We start from the raw sequence: 18,423 nt of genomic DNA, 5'->3' as shown, positions 1-18,423 counted from the left end.
CTGCTCCCATGCGCTTAGAGTCTGAGTTGACATAAAAGCATGTTAGCAAACATATCTTGATCTCTAAGCTGGGGACTTAAGAGGACAGACTTCTTTACAAACTATTTCTGGCATTGTATAGTCCTCTGTAAGAACACCACTAAGGAGACAAACAGAACCAAAACCACACACCTTGTCTGGAACTATGGAGAAATATGAAGCTCGTGTTGTTATGGGATCCATACTGTAGTATCGTAAGTGCATGTCATCTTCTGCAGGTCCTGTTTTGCACTAGTTTCTTCCATGCTACTAGTGGAGTGAAGGATTTTTGTTAATACTCTGAGAACACACTAAGTTTTAACAACTGACCTGTAAGGCCAACTAGCACTATTCTAGTACTATTTAATCTCTTTAGTCAGACAATAATTAGTTACCATACAGGGATTTTATTTTCATTTGTTTATACAGTGGAAGGTTTTATTTATGGATTGATAAATACAATATCCAGTCTCACTGGGACAATAAGGCACAACTGTAGGTTACAGCTATATAGCCAGAAAATAAGAGTGCAACACTTACTTTAAAGCAGATCACAATGCCTACAAAAAAAATTAAAAACTTTTCCGTTAACATTGTTACATTCCTATTTTACATGACAGTCAAAACCATTTCACACACAGAGGTTTTTAATTTACATTTCTTTCTGGACTTGTTATGCTGCACTCTGCAAAACAAAGTGCAACATTTCACTTCGCAAGTCCTTAATTTAAAACAAATCAAAAATCCTTCAGAGACTTGCATGTTATTATTTAACACAAGTAATGATTCAAGGAACCAAGAACAAAGGAAATACACATTTGAGAGTAGTTTGAGACTGGTAAGTATTTATAGAAGTGTTAACACATGACAAAGAAGCAGTTATAACACTGATTCTTCAGTAAAGAGGCTCTTGTTTTGTTGGTTTTTTTTTTGTTTGTTTGTTTGACTGGAAGGTCCTCCCAGAACAGAGATGTTCAACTGAACGAGATGAGTTGCCAATCCAAACACAGAAGATTACGTTGATGTTGAATTTTCAATACTTTTATTATTTGATCAGGATTGTTATATTAACTGTGTCAATCATCCTTTCATTTAATCTTATACTTGCAGAGAGATTTGATCAGAAATGAGATAATATATTCTTTTAATAGAAATTAGATTAATATATTCTGAAATATCCCTATTACTCAGATTTGGGATAATATGCACTTCCCAAATGATATTCTTATGCCTGAGCTTTCATAAATATGCCTACCACCACCAACACAAATCTAACAGACCACGACTTCCATACTGGAAAGTGCAAATAATTAATGCCCAGGTCACTACAAATAAAAAAAAAAGTCAGTCATGTTTCATTACACTGTTATCAGAGGGCAGTGACAGAACTACACATCCAGATTTTGGCATGGCTAGTTTTCTTGCATTATGTAAACTGGTAAACAAGTTTATACCTTCAGAGGCAAAACCACCCTGATAGGAAGTGGCAACCTAGAGTAAAGCAACCTGGAAAAGGTACTTTGTGGTCCACCAGTTGTCAAGCCTGGAAGCTAATCATAAGAAACAAGCTTGTGCATTTGCTACAGGAACAGTTTAAGTGACTTAGTGCAGAGTTCCTATTTCCTTTAAGGACACCATTGCCTGTCTCTCCACCAGATTCTCCTGTTGTCCCTGTGAATTCATCCCACAAATAAAAAGAAAATCTTCACCATACCTCTGGACTGTCATCATGCAATTAGTGCTAGTTTTACAATGAAGCCATAGGAGGAACTCAAGTCCTCATGCAAAAGGCAGATTTGGAAGCAGGGAAGAAACAAATCTGCATGTAAAAAGCCAACTGGGGAATTAAAAATAAAAGGTGGCTTTAATGTGGTATTGCTACTGGAAGCAAAGGTGAATAATTATCACTGCACCTAGTATCTGAGTAGACACTTGTCTCCAAAAAAGTGTTTCAAAAGGCATTTCTGTGGTATTTTCCCCTTTTCCAATTCTCAGATTCAGGGCTCAGAAGAATCAGTTTGTAAATTAAACAGCAGTACATAGGAAGGAGAAACATTTTTACTCATGGTAATGCAGGAGACACAGGAGAAAGTAGCAATTAAAAATAGAAGGAAAATATTTTTTTTCCTTCCTTTCCAAGTTCCACAGCAGCTATTTCCCTTTGTTTCTGATGCACACAGATTGTTCACATTGGTAGAACAAATCAGTGAAGGGTTGGAGATGATGTACTTTATATGCACCAGTAGCAATGCTCTGGGGAAAGGTGGTAAGGAAAAAATGAAGTTCTAGTCATTATATAGGAAGGGTAGAGAAGAAAAAGTTCTCCATCCATCAGTGAAGAAAACGAATACTCATTTTCTGCTCTACATCCACCTTCTCCAAAACCTGCAATGAAATCCAGAAACAGCTATTTCAGTTAATTTCCATAATATTTCTCTCCTACATGTTTCTTACTACAGTATAAAGGAAATTGGCAGAAACACGGGGTATCTTCGATTTGGCATGACATTTTCTCCTAGAGTGCTATTTTTTGCTCTGAGGACTAAGGTCCTCCTGATGAAAGAAACTTTAGCCATTACAGCACGAAGAAAGCTGTCAACCAATATGCAACTGATACACTTTGCCAATAGCCCAGAAAGGGTTGGACTATTCCATTTAGATAGTGTGAGAATGCATGGTGAGAAGGAAGAATGGACTAGAGAAAAAGGGCACAAGCAGTCAATGAAGAGCTAAAATAAAGATCACAGCATCACTAATAGAGATCATTTTAAAATCGGGGCGGCAACTTCATGCAATGAATTGCCATCAACATTGAGGTAAGATGACATCATCTGCTTCAGACAATTTTTGGAAGACTTCAGTGTTCTGAGCTCAGAGTAATTCAAGTTTGAAAAGACCTCTAGAGGTCTTTTAGTTCAACTCCTTCAACCACTGCTTAAAGCAGGGCCAGCTACATCACTGCTCAAGGCCTTGTCCAGTTGAGTTTTAAATCTCTCCAAGGAAGGAGGCTCTGTTTTCAACACCTGTGAGCATCCCCCAGCAAAAAAAAAGTTTTCCTTATGCCTAATAAGAATTTCACACATAACTTGTTTATTACCACATCTCATCTGTCCACTTCCAAGGTGAGTATGGTTCTTCTCATCAATGTCATCCCAACAGGCAGCTGAAATTGCTCCTCTATAGGACAGCTTTCTCCACTGACTCTATAATGGTTCCTTACTACTACATATTTCTGACTACTATCAGAAGATGCAATTCACAGGACTAGAGCCTGGAACTTAGTGGCTCTAATTCACATTAGTGACATACACTAATGGTTAAAAATCTACAAGTGAAAATGGATCAGCAGAAGTTACAGCAGCAGAATACTCAGTTGCTGCTTCTCAGGCTATTTGAGTAGAAAGAAGCGCTTGCAAAAGAAAAGTTAGATAGACTGCTGCATTGAAAGTCTTATTTCATCACCTCACCAGCAGCAGGCTTTGGAAGTACATGACAATTACCCGCCTGTAACTCTAAAGTTCCCCATCACCCTTCATTGAACACCCTACTCTAGTAGAAAATACCTTTTAGAATCTAGCATCTGAAGTCTTCTTAGCATGGTGTGAAAATTCTCCAGTATATTTATTCAGTGCTGTAGCTTACACTAAAGTATGGAGAAATGTATGGTCTAATTATTAACACCTTGACAATAAATGACCTGTTCTAATAAGCCAAATGTAGGCAGAAAGAATACTCAAAAAGCTTCCTAGTTCTGTCTGCATTTAAGCCTGAATGACTTGCCCATTACTGAGCTGTTTCATTTACCCTTGTTAAAAATGTAGTTTACCAACCTTTACAAACTCCGCAAAGGAGATGGCACTATCACCATCTTGATCAGCTTCCTGGATTGTTCTGTCAGCAATGCTGCCAAGCTGTTCGTCTGAAATGTTTACACCAACCATCATCCGTAACACCTGTAATGTACAGAAGGCCCCAGATGATTTAAAAAAAAAAAAAAAAAAAGACGCTGTTGATATAGGAACAAAAATTAATGCTGTTTTTCTCATGCATACTGTCCAGATAACTTCTTGCAAGAACAGAGGAAGATTAGCACAGAAATCATTTCTTGACAGAATTTTCTCCTGATACATCAATGTTTCCAGTGAACATCTTCCTTCTGTAGCCACCTTTTTCACTAGGCAGCACAAAGACGCAGGAGTATTAGAAAGTTTATGGAACCAGGAATTAATGCTTTATTCCAATGCTTTTGTCTATTTTTCCATATAAAACATACCCACTCTAGATTTGACTATTTGCTGTTTGGAATACTTCCTACAGGAATTTTTATAAGTATACAGTCAGGTGATTAACAGCCATTACTTTCTACATTTAGTAAAGCATTTTCTGTGCAGATTGAAGCGGGCAGTTGCAGTTAAAAGCAAATCCTTGTCCTACATCAGGAACCACAAATTGCCGTGTCTACTTCAAGATTAGTAGTATGTAATTACTCCTAGCTCAAGCCTAGTTTAAACATGCAGCCACTGATGAACTTTGATTACCTCTGCTGCAGTTTCAAGAAGTTTTATTCTACTTAGAGAATACACAGAAGACTAGAAAAATGACCTCATTCACCTCAATGTCCCTATGAGGTCTTGTTAGGAGCACCTTCAGAAGTTGCAGAAGGTAGCTCTCTGGAGGCTTGGTGTATCTGTTGGATATTTAACCATTTTTTCCCAGTAAGACCTTTCAGGAATCCTTTAAAATTAGACCTTGTTTAGCTTAACACTTTAAGATGTGAATCTTGCACCCCAGTCTAACAAAACAATCTGGACTACCAAACGAGGTTATGGTCTCTTACCATATCTAAAACCTTAAACCAGAGATAACAAAGAGCCACCAAATTCCTACAAGAATTTAAGACTGTTGAAACACCTTTTATACTCTTCAGAATGAAGAACTGATAAAGAAGGAAGGTCATGATGGAATCATCCAAAGCAGCCCCATGTTATTTACCTGAAGAAGCTCATCCCTAGAAATCTTGTCATCTTTATCCAGGTCATATAACCGAAAAGCAACTACAGGAAAAAAAGAGGAACAGTTGAATTCAAGTGCCACTGTTTTCCTTCCTTTTGTCTAGGAAAACAAAATTTATGAATAACTACTATAAAAGAGAATTAACCAAATTTTCACTCACTGTACAACTGATGTTCAGTTCCACAAAAAGTTATTCCTACATACAGGAAATAACATTATTGCCAAGAAGAGAAAAACATTATTTAAGTACTCAGTATGAGAAGTTTCAAAAGCACTGTACTTAGAGTTATTTCCTCAAAGCCCTGAGCCACAGAGGTATAATTGCCACAAAGATATATTCAGTCCTTTAACTTCAGAGCCAACCATTTTTACATTTTTGTTCATTACCTTTGACTATGTTCTGGCTGAGATTTATGACAAATTTTAAGTGCTCTGAGGACTGTTGCCAAGGTTGTTCAGTGAGTGCTGTATTATACAGAAGACTGGAGAAAAACAGAAAAGACCATTCATGTATGGGATGTGGCTCAATACAAAATAACTGCATTTTTTTTCAAAACATTTTGTTATGAGACATTAGGGAAAGACACCTATAACTCAAAATTTAACTGATTTCATCAGATTCCAATTCAAGTATAGGTTGACTGATATTCTGAACAAGCTTGCAAGTGGATTTAAAAACAATATGTGTTTTTTTTTTTTTTAATATCATTCCACAAGAAGAGACCACACAAAAGATCCCAAACCCTTTACTCTTTTCCTAGAAAAAGGAAAGAACGAATTGCTTTTATAAGAAGGCTCACATTACTCACAGTGGAGCTTGTTACTTCGGCTGTTCAGTGGTTCTGGTCCATTCTGGTCTTTGCTCTTTTCATTATCTTCTATGGGTCGGAAGTGGGCTAGTGTCCTCATGAATCCACGGAAGTTGACTTGGTCCTCTCTGCACAAGCATTTTAGCAGGTCAGCTTCAACACAGCTTACACTTTTTTAATTTCAGTATAGAACAGTATGAAGTTTTGAAGTGCCCACACAATGCAAACTAACTTGCACTTCCCCAGGGTTTGGCAGCCTGTGCTCAAAACCAGCTCTGACAGAATGCAGTTGTAACCTGGGACCATATTGCTGTGAAGAATGATGCATGGGGAAAAAAGCAGCAAGACATCTTTTTGGGAGCTACATGTTTCCTTGACTGCACGTTGTATTTAAGCTCAAGCCTTCAAACTTTTTGCCCCTGCCTGAGCTATCCTGCAACTATGCCTGAGAGCAGCAACCTGTCTTGCTGATCTGGAACCTGGCCTACAGAGCAATTTCCTGGACTAACCCAAGACTTGCTTCACCACTGTCAAAGTGTTCTGGCAACTAGTGCACTGATGTGACAACTGTCCCTAGACCTGCTGCTGCTCTGCTTTTTGTTTTCATGTGCTGTGCCCTCTGTTGATGACTATGTTGCCCCTACAAGCTGTCATCTAGGGCTCCTGCCCGTGGGGCAGCCACCTCATGCTGCTCCCTGACAAGTTGCTCACTTTTCTCTACAGAAAGTGTGGGAAGCAGCTACGTGCGTACTTCCCAGGTCTCCTACTTTCCATTCAGGAACCTGTATGGTATTGACTTTAAGAATAGATGAGAAAACATTCCTCATCAAATCAGTAATGAGGTGTTCAAAAACAGAAGCAGATTCCACAGAACTACCTAGAGACGTACAGTGAAGGGAGACAGTACTGGAAATTTGATTGTCTCTTTGGAATTATGTTAGAAGCATTGTAAGCTACATCTTAAACGTGATCCAAACTAAAAAAAGTTGATCTGTTAACAAAGGCACACTTAGAAGGCAAAAGGTAAAGAATATAATTAATTGCAATGCAGCTTCATATAAAAGAGCATTGCTACAAGTTTGCTGTAAGAACCAAAGTCCATACACACCCTTGACTTTCTTTAGAAGTGTTTAGAGGCATAGCAAGAAGAGTGGAAAACAGTGACACAGCCAGATCTTGTCAATGAATAAAGCATGCAAAACTCATGAGGTAGGGAAGTCTATTACTGAAGAATGAAAACACAGGAAACAATGTGCCAACACACAACAAGACAAATTTGAGGTATTCTATTATTACTAAATTCAAATTCTGTGTTTTAGTTGTCAGCATTTCACTTCTAATAGAGCTTCTGACAAAGTACAAGTTTTGAGACTGTTCACAAATCCAGTCAGAACTCACCCTTCTGGAAAGAAGGCATTGATAATTCGGTCTCCCAATGGATTGATAGCAAGCTCTGGAATCCGCTGGAAGTCTTCACGACTAAGTAAAGCAAGAATACAACAAATCTATATAATAAAGTCTTCAAGTCAAAGGAAAAAAATGCTTAAAAACAAAAAACGTTAGCATCTAAATTCTTTGTGCTAGAAAACTTCCTGAAGTGATGCTAGTTTTCAATTTAAGGAAAGGAAAGCTTCTGAAATGGCTTTGAAATGAAAGCAAGCTCTTTCATACATATTTAGGAGCCACATCCTCTGAGTTAGAATGATTTTCCCAGACTAGCCCATTCCAGATTCTAGGATAATACCATGCTATGCTTCTCCAAGTATACTTGCCAGCAATCCACTTGTTTTAATTTCATGTAAGAACTTCCTACATTATGAATGCCAAATGCCAGATTTTAACTTCCTCCAAGAAACACTCCTATTTTAAAAATTTAAATTTAGTCTTTGACAGGGGCCTGTATACTAGATGCAACGTCACCAGGTCATTGCAAAGACTCACTGCTCTCTCTCACCAGTCACTCTCTTTTCTACTTATGATTATATGTACACAGCTAGTATAAGCATAGCAATGCTTGTATTGTTACAACTTCTGATCTGGAAGACAGAAGCTGTACTGATGTAAACACATTTTAGACATGAGCACAGGTTCATTTTATTATTAGAGTTGCTCTAATTCTTTTTCTTTCAACCTAACAGAATCTCACTAACAGGAAAGTGAGATAATCTTGGTGTTTCCAAGGTAGGCTCATGTCTTAGTGAGTATTTCAGGAAACAGGGTTTGTTTTTTGCACGTCATAGCAATTTATCAGCTAGCACAAGGCATACTTCATAATCATCTAGGCTTTAGAGTACAAAGGTAACAGCAACATGGTAAGGCTGTGGAAAAAAAAAAAAAAAACACACAAGAAAAAACAACCCGGCCTCCCACAACCTGTTTTGTCTGGATGCAAAACTTGGCACTTCCTGCCTGATCTCAAGAAATACTGGCTATTCTCTTCAATAGAAATGCAATCCTGTTGTTTCTGAAGTTTTCGTCTCAAATGTGGTCATGGAGAGCTTGCTACTTTTAAGAACTACGCTCACTAAATGAATCAGCAACAAGCTTGCGCTAAAGAATCTGGAAGAGAAAAAAAATCTGCTTGTTCTTGTTTACTTAAGCACAATACCATTTTATAATACTGTGATCTTAAAGAAAGCAGGAAAAAGGAACCTGCTGGCCTCTCTTATTACTAGTTTAGCCTAAGACAGAGCAAGATGTTCTAACCGTAAATGGATTCTGAAGCACTTCTTGAACCTAGTTACACCACAGCACTGTTAATCTCAATTGTAGTACATCTGATCCAACAGAGTCAAAACTGTTTGACTTTCTACTGAAGTGACCTGATCGTATTTTTTAATCTAGTCCAGAGAACATCTACTCTGATCAGGTCTGAATTATTTTTAATAGGCAAAATTACCATCTGCATAACATGATTAACTTGTTACAATACCCTTCAGGACTGCCGCATTTTCAGCTACAGCTGAAGGGCACAGTATGCATTAGTGACTTCAGCAGCAGATGCACCGATGTGGAAAACCTATGTTGCTAAAATATTATTGTTAGTTCATAACTTCAATGCTAATATTTACAAGCTAGAAGCAGCAACTGCTCTCAGATTCCATTCAGCACAAAATCCTAACACTTCAAAGCATACTTCTACTTGCATATCACTATTTCTGAGTATTAAGCCTCAATTTACACTCAGCATTTCAGCCTCCAGTTCTGCTTTATAGCAGATTAACAATTAACCACAAATAACTCTCCAGGTTTCAAATCTATTTGTCCTGTCATTATCAGGATTGCAGTAGACCATTTTTGCTTGTTAAGAGCACATTACTGAGTGAGTGTTATAATTGAAATAGCTCAAATAGCCATAAAAGTAAATGAATGCATGATGCATTTATAAACTCAGGCTTCCTGCAGGCATTTGGGACAAAACTTCACCTGGCTGAGGCTGGAGCTCATAGGAAATCTGATGCCCTGTATTTCTGTTTATGTGCCATAGCAACAAGGCTCTTCTGACGTGGTATTTCTAGGGCCCAGATTTTACTAAATCCTTACTTAAACATAACACAAAGTAGCCTTTAACTGCATGTTATCATTATGCAGACCAAATGGTTTTTATATGCGCCACAGCATTCACACTCATACTTTGCAGCAAGGAATCTGTGGATTTTAAGATAAGTATTTCTAAGCATGAGTATACCCTTCAAGGCATATCACAGATCCCTATGCTAGAGGTGGCTGTCTTATCCTAAAGGCTGCAAGGGACCTACTGAACCCTCTGTATCTGGCTGCCCTTCTACTTCTAAATAGTAAGTCACAAGCACCATTACCTAACAGGGATGAGCATGGGGCTATCTTGAGCCCAGGGCAAGTAAAAGAAAACAAGCCATACGCATAACGAAAGTTGTGGAAGAAAGGAAAAGTGTCCACAGGGTATAAGCAGTAAAAAATAATTCAAAAGAGGGAAATAATTCAAAGAGTAGGGTGGCAAGAGGGTCATATTTAACAGGTTACTATTAAAAAGATATTTCACTACTCCTTTCCCTAGCTAACATTAGCTTTATCATTCATCAGACTTTCTTGTGGTCCAAGCACCTCACTAACCCAAAAGACAGCTCTCCATCCTCCCAGCTATTTTCCTGTTGAATTAGACTAATTTTTGAATTGCTTCAATTTACTAACAGCACCACAGCTGAAAAGATGTGTTAGGAGCCTGGAGAAGTAATAAAGAGTGGTCATTCTCCTCTCATAGTTGTGTCAGCCACCTCATCTAACTTCATCCTCACACATGGTCTATAGGAGTTTAAAAGTTTAACTGTGACTAATGTTTATAAAGCAATTATTCCAAAGTATACCAAAAGTAAAAGTGATAATTGAAAGAAAAGCAACAGGAAAAAAAACTTGCATAAATAAAGGAAAGCACAGGCAAGGACAGGAATGTGAATTAGTATAGTATCCTATCATTCAGCAGCCCAAACCCATATGATGCTTGTTTTGTGTGTTTTGGATAAAGCTGAAAATTTTTTGCATTTTCTTAAGCAAAGGTAAAGAATTTCATGTTCAGGTAGCTAACCTGCACATTCTAGTGTGAATACATGCAGTATCAGTTTGAACTATTAAGAACAAACCTAACACTTTCCCAGACTGAACTGATTCAATTTACTGACAAAGATCAACAGATGGCTTTGATAGCTTGTTACCCTGCTCTCAGGACCAAAGGCTTTCTGAAGTTCTCTAGGATACACTGCCTTGTGAACAGTTTTTATAAGTGCAAGACTTACATAAACAGCACTGTGTCTATTCTCCTAGTATCAGCTTTCAGAGCATTTGCCTCCCTTCCTCTTCTATACTCACCAGGGTAAACTAATTGCTGTTCAGTAAAAGAAACAAAAAACCAAACCTCTGAAGTGCTTAACATGTCATTTCCTCAGTGCAGAAAAAAGTATTGTAAGTGGGAGGCTCCATGCAATAGTTACATGCAAGAGTAGCAGTTAAGACAAGTATCTTGTTTTATAGTTCACTACAGGACTGCCTAGAGATACTTATACTGACTCATAAGTAGGGGATAGTTTTGGAGCAGGTGCATGATGTGTGGTGCACACCAGTACCAGCTCTCAAAACAGCCCTAAAACTCACTGAATCAAGCTTATGCTTATCCTGTTCACATACTCCAGTACCCTCATCTTTGAGATCAACATGAAAAGGAGAGGTGCGCACGCTGGTTTCCTCCCAGCCTACAGTCAGGATGTAGGCAGAACTGATATGGATCAGATTTCACAATTGTATGTAGCTACAGATATTCCAAGGCATCAACCCTTTGTTTTGGCAACTCTGCCACAGTATTGAAATCAAAGGAAGTTTTGTCCTTGCTTTTACAACCTGCTTTCATTCATACAGTACAAGCCAGAGTTTAGCCATTTTGTTTAGGAAAAGTGAAAGAAAAATATAATTTTCTTTACACTTTTAAAGAACTGATAGCACTTAATCAGTAGCCAAAGTTGGAATTGGAGGATGAAGAGGGGAAAGAGCCAAAAGGCACATGAAGCTGTCTCCATCAATACTCTTCCTTTTTATCCCATATACCTTTGAAAAGGCACCAACTTGGAACTGCACATCAATACAATGGATGGAATCATCTGGCTAGGAAAGATCTCAGCTTTGGATTATAGTCCCAGAATGAACTACCTACCTTCTCTAACTACCATGAGCAATAATCATTTACCAAACCTGCTCACGATGCTCTTTACTTTGCCCATTTTTGATACACGGGTAAGGACAACACAGTTCTTCCCCTTCTTCAGAAGCACGGCCCATATTTATGGATGTTTCATGCCACAAAAAACTGCATAACACCTGACCATGATCAGAAAAAGTGATTTTAGCTATGTCTGATTTACAAGGCAAAGGTGTAAGAGCCTTACAGAAAATCATTCTTGCTTACAGGGAACAATCAGAAGATACTGCTTCCAAATTGTTTGATGGCAGTAAGCACATAACTTCATCTTGCTTATGTGAAAGTAAGAAGTTCTTTGATAAGTATTTCCGAACCAACCATAATTTCTAAGCTTCCGATCTGTAATTCTCAATCTCTTCCCCCCCATACCTCACCATTGTTTTTTCAGGAAGTACTTTTTCATTACTTAAACTTGATGACTGTTTTCACATATTGTGGATACTAGGACAGGTCACAAAATTCAAATGCCACTCTAAGCCAGCCGTGGCTGGATGCTGGCTATGCTTAGAGGCCCAGACTGCAAGTTAATAGATCACAGTTTGCATGCTTGCTGGGATTTTCCAAAAGAACTTCCTTTCCCCAGAATCACATGATTATCAACAATGAAAGTTAAACTCCTCCTGATACCTAACACCGAAGCCAACCATTGTGCAACTGATACTCATAAAATATTTGATGAATTATCCATCTCACATAAATTAAGTACAACATTTGAAATTTATACAGTTTTTGTCTGCAGTAGGTGAATCTAAAGTTGGAGGGAGGAGTTGAGAAAGAGCGTGTGCCTACATTCAGTTTCAAATTGTGCTAGACTAGTCTAGCAGCCATCATCTTTGATAATCAGTAAAAGCTAAACCCACATACAGAGTCTGAAGAGGCTGTCAGTGTTCTCTTTAGTTCTGAGAGTAGTTGTAGTCTTGTTATCTACAGTCAGCTGGTCTGTATGTCACAATAGCCAATGCTACAATGTATGATGCATTGGCTTCAGTGGCAGAGCAGGCTTAAGAAGTTCCTGCCCATCCCATCCCAAGCCAATTGCTTCCACGCCCACACTCCATTTTCATCCCTTCAGCTATGGCAGTCCACATATTCGCAGTGCAACCACAGTTCAAATCACTGGAGTCAGACTGAAGAATATCTGAACAAGCCAAAAAAGGATGGAAAGCTTTTTTAACCAAAAATAATCACTTAGTTTTGTTTACACTATAACAACTGCACAACCAGTTACTTAAATGTTAACTGAGAAGTCAACAATTTGTGGCACCAGAAGGAACTGCATATGAGTCAGAAGGAAACTGCAGGCAGCTAGTGGTACTGCCAAAGGGTATATCTTACAACTTTGCACTTTCACCTTTTCAACAGTGATTCTAGCATTCTGCCTAGCCAAGTTTATAGGTAGGTCTAGCTTTATGTTTGTAGTGCATCCTACAGTCACATTTTGCAAGATCGTATCATACAAAACCCTGGGTGATCCCTGAATCTGTATTCACTGGGCCAGGATGGAATTGCTATGAAGAAAATTAACTTGATCTCAGCCAGACCCCATATGCTATGTTACAAGGTCCCTTTCCGCTTTCCACTCTGTCCTATATTGTCTCAAGCTTCCTTGTGCTCTGGTTCTGGCAGATGTGATTATATGGTGAATGTGAAACAAAGGCAGTTGCCCATGTTAGATAAGAGCAAGTTCCATGGTTCAACATTTCTGAACGTTTGTTGAGAAACCCTGAAATCAACTCTGGCCTTCCTGGTATTAACTACTACAAGCCTTCAGCTCTACAGTAAAGACACGGTATTTAGAGCACCCTTACTCAGTTCAACCATCAGATTTCTCCTGACCTCTCATAAAAGAGCAAACTTGAAATTCCACATAGACAGTAGGTATGAAGGAACCTGTTATAACAGCCTCACTGATTCACCATATGAGGAAAACACGCAGGCATCCTGCAACAGCAAGCCACCATTACAGATGTGTCAACACAAGGAGAGCCAAGTTAGTGATGGTACCTACCTCAGAGTGCCATTTTCTCCTTTGTCCAGGCTAGTGAAGCGACTATACAAGCGAGTGATTTGACTGTGGGAGACTGAAGGACGAAAAAGAACAAACAGATTAGCACGTCAGTGTTTCCTTGTAGGCATAGAACTCATTACACTGAATTACTGTTACCAGAAGATTTGAATTACAGTTCTACTGTATTTCCTTACATTCCTTTGTGGCTAGAAATAGTCTTAACACCTCTACCAATCTCTTCTACTTCATTCAGAAAACTAAAACCTTTCCTGTAGCATCTTTCCTTCTCTTTTGTTCATCTCTACTCCTGTTGTCTGTTTTCTGTCCTTAAATGGAGAATGTACTGTTTCTCTGCATTTGGCAAATGGTCAAACTTTATACCTGGTCACCATTTGTCCTTTAGAGAACTGCCTGAATCTAGACACAATTTCATTTTAGGTTTCACAAAATGAATTTGCAGGCTTCTGGGACAATGAATTAAAAGTTGAAAAGTCTATTTTTAAACAAGTTCAGGAGGAAGTTGGACAAAGCAAGCAGAAAGTTATTGCAGGCTAAATCTCCAATTTGTAATAAAGATGCCAAAGCCACTTGTTAGATTTAGCATAGTGGTGTTGATATTATCATGATTAAAATATACCAGACATCTAGATCTTTAGATTAGTCCATGGTGGAAACAGGGGAATCTGTCTAGAGCATCAGTTCCTGTAACATCAGAAAATTGTCTAACAGAAGATGCTGGCTATTCAGAGTCCCTTCAAAAGTTAATAAATAGATGGAGTAAGACTGCATTGAACTGTAATGTTTACTCAGTAAAGGTGTGATTTCACACAATGTTGAACCAGTACTTCGTGTAATGTTTGGATTCAATTGTTTTAAAAGCCTTCACCAGCCCATGTATAAAACTTATTTGGGAACAGGTTGCACAGCAGTTTTCTGACCTGTAACTACTGAGGCAATTTTGTTGTTGTTTCAATCAGGTTTGTTCTTTCTCTAGCCTATTTGTTTAGGTTCAAACATTCCTTCCAACTGTTTCTTCCTTTAGGATGACCTGCCAGTAACTTTTTTTCCCATATCTACTCAGCAACCTACATTCTTTGCACTGGGTTGGGCAATTTGCTCAGTTCCACATAAGGCAACTTCTCTACAATCAGATCAGACAGCTTGCTCAATTTCAAGTTAAGCAACACACACATAGAAAGCAGACACTACTATTTTAAAGACTTCTAATTTCTGTGTTTCTAATTTATTATTTTAGATACTACATGCAAACACAACAATGGATTATGAAACAATAGTAGCCTGGGGTTACACCTCTGGTAAGAAGCCTTGCACTTCCACAGCTCCTGGAAAGAGTGATGAGATTTCCATTCATCTACCAGTTTCAAGCCAGTGTATGCAACTCCATTTTTTGAACACCTCCGTAATAGTTAGAATGGGATGAATTTGCAGCTATTGACAGGAGAAGCAGTGTTTTTGTTAACGTCATACTAGACAAACAGCAAATCACAGCAATACGACAAAGGAAGATGATTCAGATCAACCACTGTATTTTCAAAATTTCCTTTTGACTCCTATCCTTCACATAAGTTGCAGCACTGGACACTTTTCAAAGCTTTCTCATGCAAAATAAAGATTCCTGACACTCTGCTGACCAAAAGAAAACCAGAACAAGATTTACAATTTATGACTGCTTCTTAAAATCAAAAGCTAAGGCTTAAAGCTACTTGAAACAGGATTTTATCTATTCTGCTGTTATTAAGGCCCTTCTAAACATTTAAGTCAAGCCCCCTATGTTAGTAGCTGTATGTTATTTTACTTCTGCCAAAATCATTAGCAAGGTGTTTCTAATTAGATACTCTGAAAGTTTTGTCCAAAACAGTAGCACAAGATATATCTTTATATTTTTCCTAAATACACCATAGAGTATAAAATAACAGGAGAAAAAGGGTCAAACCTTCTGGAAGAGCATTCCAGATTCAGGGTTTGTTTTTTAAAGCATCTTTAACAGGGAGACTGCTTGTACTTTCTGATACATGTATTACTTACATATTTCCTAAATATATAAATAACCATCAGAAAATCCATCACCTTTGGCCACTGAAATATTTTTTCTTCTATGCTGTCATTGAGCATTAGTTTATTATTAAATGTTACGTGAACAGTTTCAAAGCATAGGAACAAAGGCTATGAATTAGAGTTTGAATACTGTTACATTCCAATGGCTTTCCAAAAAAGCTTTCAAGAGTGCTGACAAGTAACATACATCTTGGTCCTTTCATTTGTTTTTTATAGTCATACTGAAATGAAAAAATAATTAGGAGTACTTGAGTTTGTTTTTTTTTTTTCAAACTCAAATTTCAAAATACTTATATGCAAAACAAAAGTTCCACAACACATGTAAGGTTTCAGACCGTCAACTTCAGACTTAACTCTTATAACTGAGAGCCTACTGAAGATTACCTGCCACTAAGTAGAGGTTTTCATGGACACATTATTCCTCAGTTCTCGGAAGCATTGCCTTTGTAGATATTTCTAAATTTATTATGCTAAGAAGTGTTCTTAATCACAATAAAAAACAAGTAGCATAGAATTTGACTCCAGATTTATAAGTTTATTCAAGAGATTTTTAGACATCACTGTATGGCTTGTAACACATTATGCTTCTCAGAGCTCTCTCAGATTTTTTTAGTCTCTTCAGCTAAAGAATATTAACATATAGTTTATCACTCATTAGTATCATCAGCTATTCAGTTTTGTGCTATATAAAAATGAAGCATGAGGATAGCAAAATTCATTCCAATAGGTTAAATGTAATATTCACTCTGTTGTACTTACCCCAGAAAAACTGGAAAAGACATTTTTCCATAATAAAGAAACCAAGACAGAAAAAATCCTTAGTAGTGCTCACCAGAGCATCAATTCAAGATGGACATGTATTACTGCCAAATCAGGTCACTTCTACAAAGACTGTTTCTCAAACTCTTAATAGGTGAAGTATCATCAGCATTAGGTTTCTAACAAGTTATAGGATACTCTATTCAATTAAACTACATTCCTGCTGTGAACTTCATTCCAGATAACCTACAGTCCTGTTTTTCTCCCATCTTGTACCTTACTTAAATATTTGCACTTACGTGAAGTGTTTAAGTGCTAAAGCTTGGTGGAATTTTCCATCTACCTATAAAAGTACAGAAGGCAGAGGAGAATCACATTCCTGGACTGTTTATAGACATAGGAAAAAAGATTTGATCAAGCCAAAGAGACACCCTATGATGACTTATGAGCATGAGTCAGAGATCAGCAATACTTGATTAACAAAATTGTATTTAACAACTAATAGAACTGAATAGTAAGAACACAGGGAAATGAAGCAAAAATCAGGCCACAAGGCTTAAACATACTGATCACAATCTTAACCCTCCCAAATTAAAGATATAATCAAAGCATTTAGAGCTGGGTGGCTTTATTGCTTAGAATGTCATGTCTATACAGCTATCTTAATAGTATTTATTTAGCCATCATATAAGCAAAATTCTAGGGATCAAACTGCATCAATAATAAAACAAGGGAAGAAAGAAGTACAGCCTTCTGAAAGAGCATTCCAGCTTTGGTGTTTGTTTTTTAAAGTGTGATTAATAGCCAGGCTACCTTTACCCTATAATTTTCTTGTTTAAGAAGAAAAAAACATTAAGTTCTTGCTGAATAAGCAGACTTCTATATTCTAACTTGTTTATCATGACCCTCCTGTAGAATGTTCCCTTGACAAATGGAAAAACGATCATGACGGAAAGTATGTTAACTCACTCAGCTGTCCATTACACTGGCCAATACAGTCTTAATTTTCTTGCATTCCTTTTCAGTACTCACTTGTTTACCTGACACACAAAATGCTATCACCTAAAACAAATACATGACGCTTTTGTTGAAAAGAAAGCAAATGAAATTATTTATGTAGCATGAAGAGATGGGTAAGCATGAGGACAAACACATGACCTAAAAGACATTGTTACCTGAAGAAAGAGAAGAAAAAACAAGCAGCAAAGTGATACCATGATGTCATGACCTTCCTGTCTGATTAGTTTAAAAGGTACCCTGTGTTTATAGAATTTGTTTGCCAGAATTCTCAGCTTAATCCATCTGACTGGAATAGACAGCAGCAAAACTGAATTCTACCTCTTCTGAAGTACTTTATGGAGAGCAACTTGTTCAAGTACCATACAGCAGAAGGGTGATATGTTCTGGTCCAACTAGAATAATACTCTCAGCTTCTGACTAAAACAAGAATTTCCTTTTTCATCTGTTAAACATGCCAAACTTACACAAGTGTCGCTACCTCCTTTATGCTCCCAGTGCCAACGAGGGTATTCACTCTGAATACACTTAAGGCAACTTTTTTAAAAAAATTACAACGAGAGCACTCTGGGGGGCTCCAGCAGCTGCTGGAGACAAACTCCAGCCCCAGAGCCCACCTCAAATCGCGGCAATGGCTCCTGCGGCAGCCCGGGGCCGGCCGGTGACAGCTCCCGGGGACGGCTGCGACCGAGGGGCACCCGCCGAGCCGGGATTTCGGGCAGGCGGCACCCCCCCACTGCACACAGGCCTACGGGAGGCGCCTCGCACCCCCACAGCCGCCGGTGCCCGGTTGGGAGCGCGGCGCCGGCTCCTTCCCTCCCCGCCCTGAGGAGCCCCCGGCCCGCCCGCACTCACAGCCCGTCTCCTTCTTGATCTCCTCGATCTCCTCATCCCGCAGCAGCGTAGACGCCCGGGAACCCATCTCCGCAGAGACCTCACCAGCACTCCGCACCCACAAGGCGTCCTACAGCCGAAAACCCACAGCGGTGCCGGTGCCGCCA

The 18,423-nt window shown here is 38.5% G+C and overlaps 1 protein-coding gene across 2 annotated transcripts; it reads right to left on the bottom strand.

Annotated features, from left to right (window-relative positions):
* Nucleotides 1-851: 851 nt before the first annotated feature.
* CHP1 (calcineurin like EF-hand protein 1) lies at nucleotides 852-18,419 on the bottom strand. 2 transcript variants are annotated; one of them, XM_072038744.1, is made up of 8 exons: nucleotides 18,278-18,417; nucleotides 14,882-15,019; nucleotides 13,571-13,643; nucleotides 7,239-7,319; nucleotides 5,841-5,968; nucleotides 5,011-5,072; nucleotides 3,849-3,971; nucleotides 852-2,403 (listed from the first exon to the last, which is right to left on the bottom strand). In XM_072038744.1, exons 2-8 carry the CDS (start codon nucleotides 14,940-14,942, stop codon nucleotides 2,350-2,352), a joined length of 582 nt encoding a protein of 193 aa, XP_071894845.1. In that variant the 5' UTR covers nucleotides 14,943-15,019; nucleotides 18,278-18,417; the 3' UTR covers nucleotides 852-2,349. The 2 variants fall into 2 exon arrangements, with proteins under 2 accessions (XP_071894845.1, XP_027313919.1); XM_027458118.3 differs by lacking the exon at nucleotides 14,882-15,019 and having other exon boundaries at nucleotides 18,278-18,419.
* Between the last annotated feature and the right edge of the window lie 4 nt (nucleotides 18,420-18,423).

Source organism: Anas platyrhynchos, chromosome 5 (genome assembly GCF_047663525.1).
Source record: "Anas platyrhynchos isolate ZD024472 breed Pekin duck chromosome 5, IASCAAS_PekinDuck_T2T, whole genome shotgun sequence".
NCBI lineage: Eukaryota > Metazoa > Chordata > Aves > Anseriformes > Anatidae > Anas > Anas platyrhynchos.
The sequence above is the reverse complement of the archived record's forward strand: the minus strand, read 5'-3'. Positions and strand labels throughout refer to the sequence as shown.

Coding starts and splice junctions, on each gene's coding strand:
- CHP1 (XM_027458118.3), bottom strand. CDS start 18,344: ATGGGTTCCCGGGCGTCTACGCTGCTGCGGGATGAGGAGATCGAGGAG. Junction 5,073..5,840: donor CCGAAGTAACAAGCTCCACT/GTGAGTAATGTG, acceptor TTTTTCCTGTAG/TTGCTTTTCGGTTATATGAC. Junction 3,972..5,010: donor CTAGGGATGAGCTTCTTCAG/GTAAATAACATG, acceptor TGTACATTACAG/GTGTTACGGATGATGGTTGG.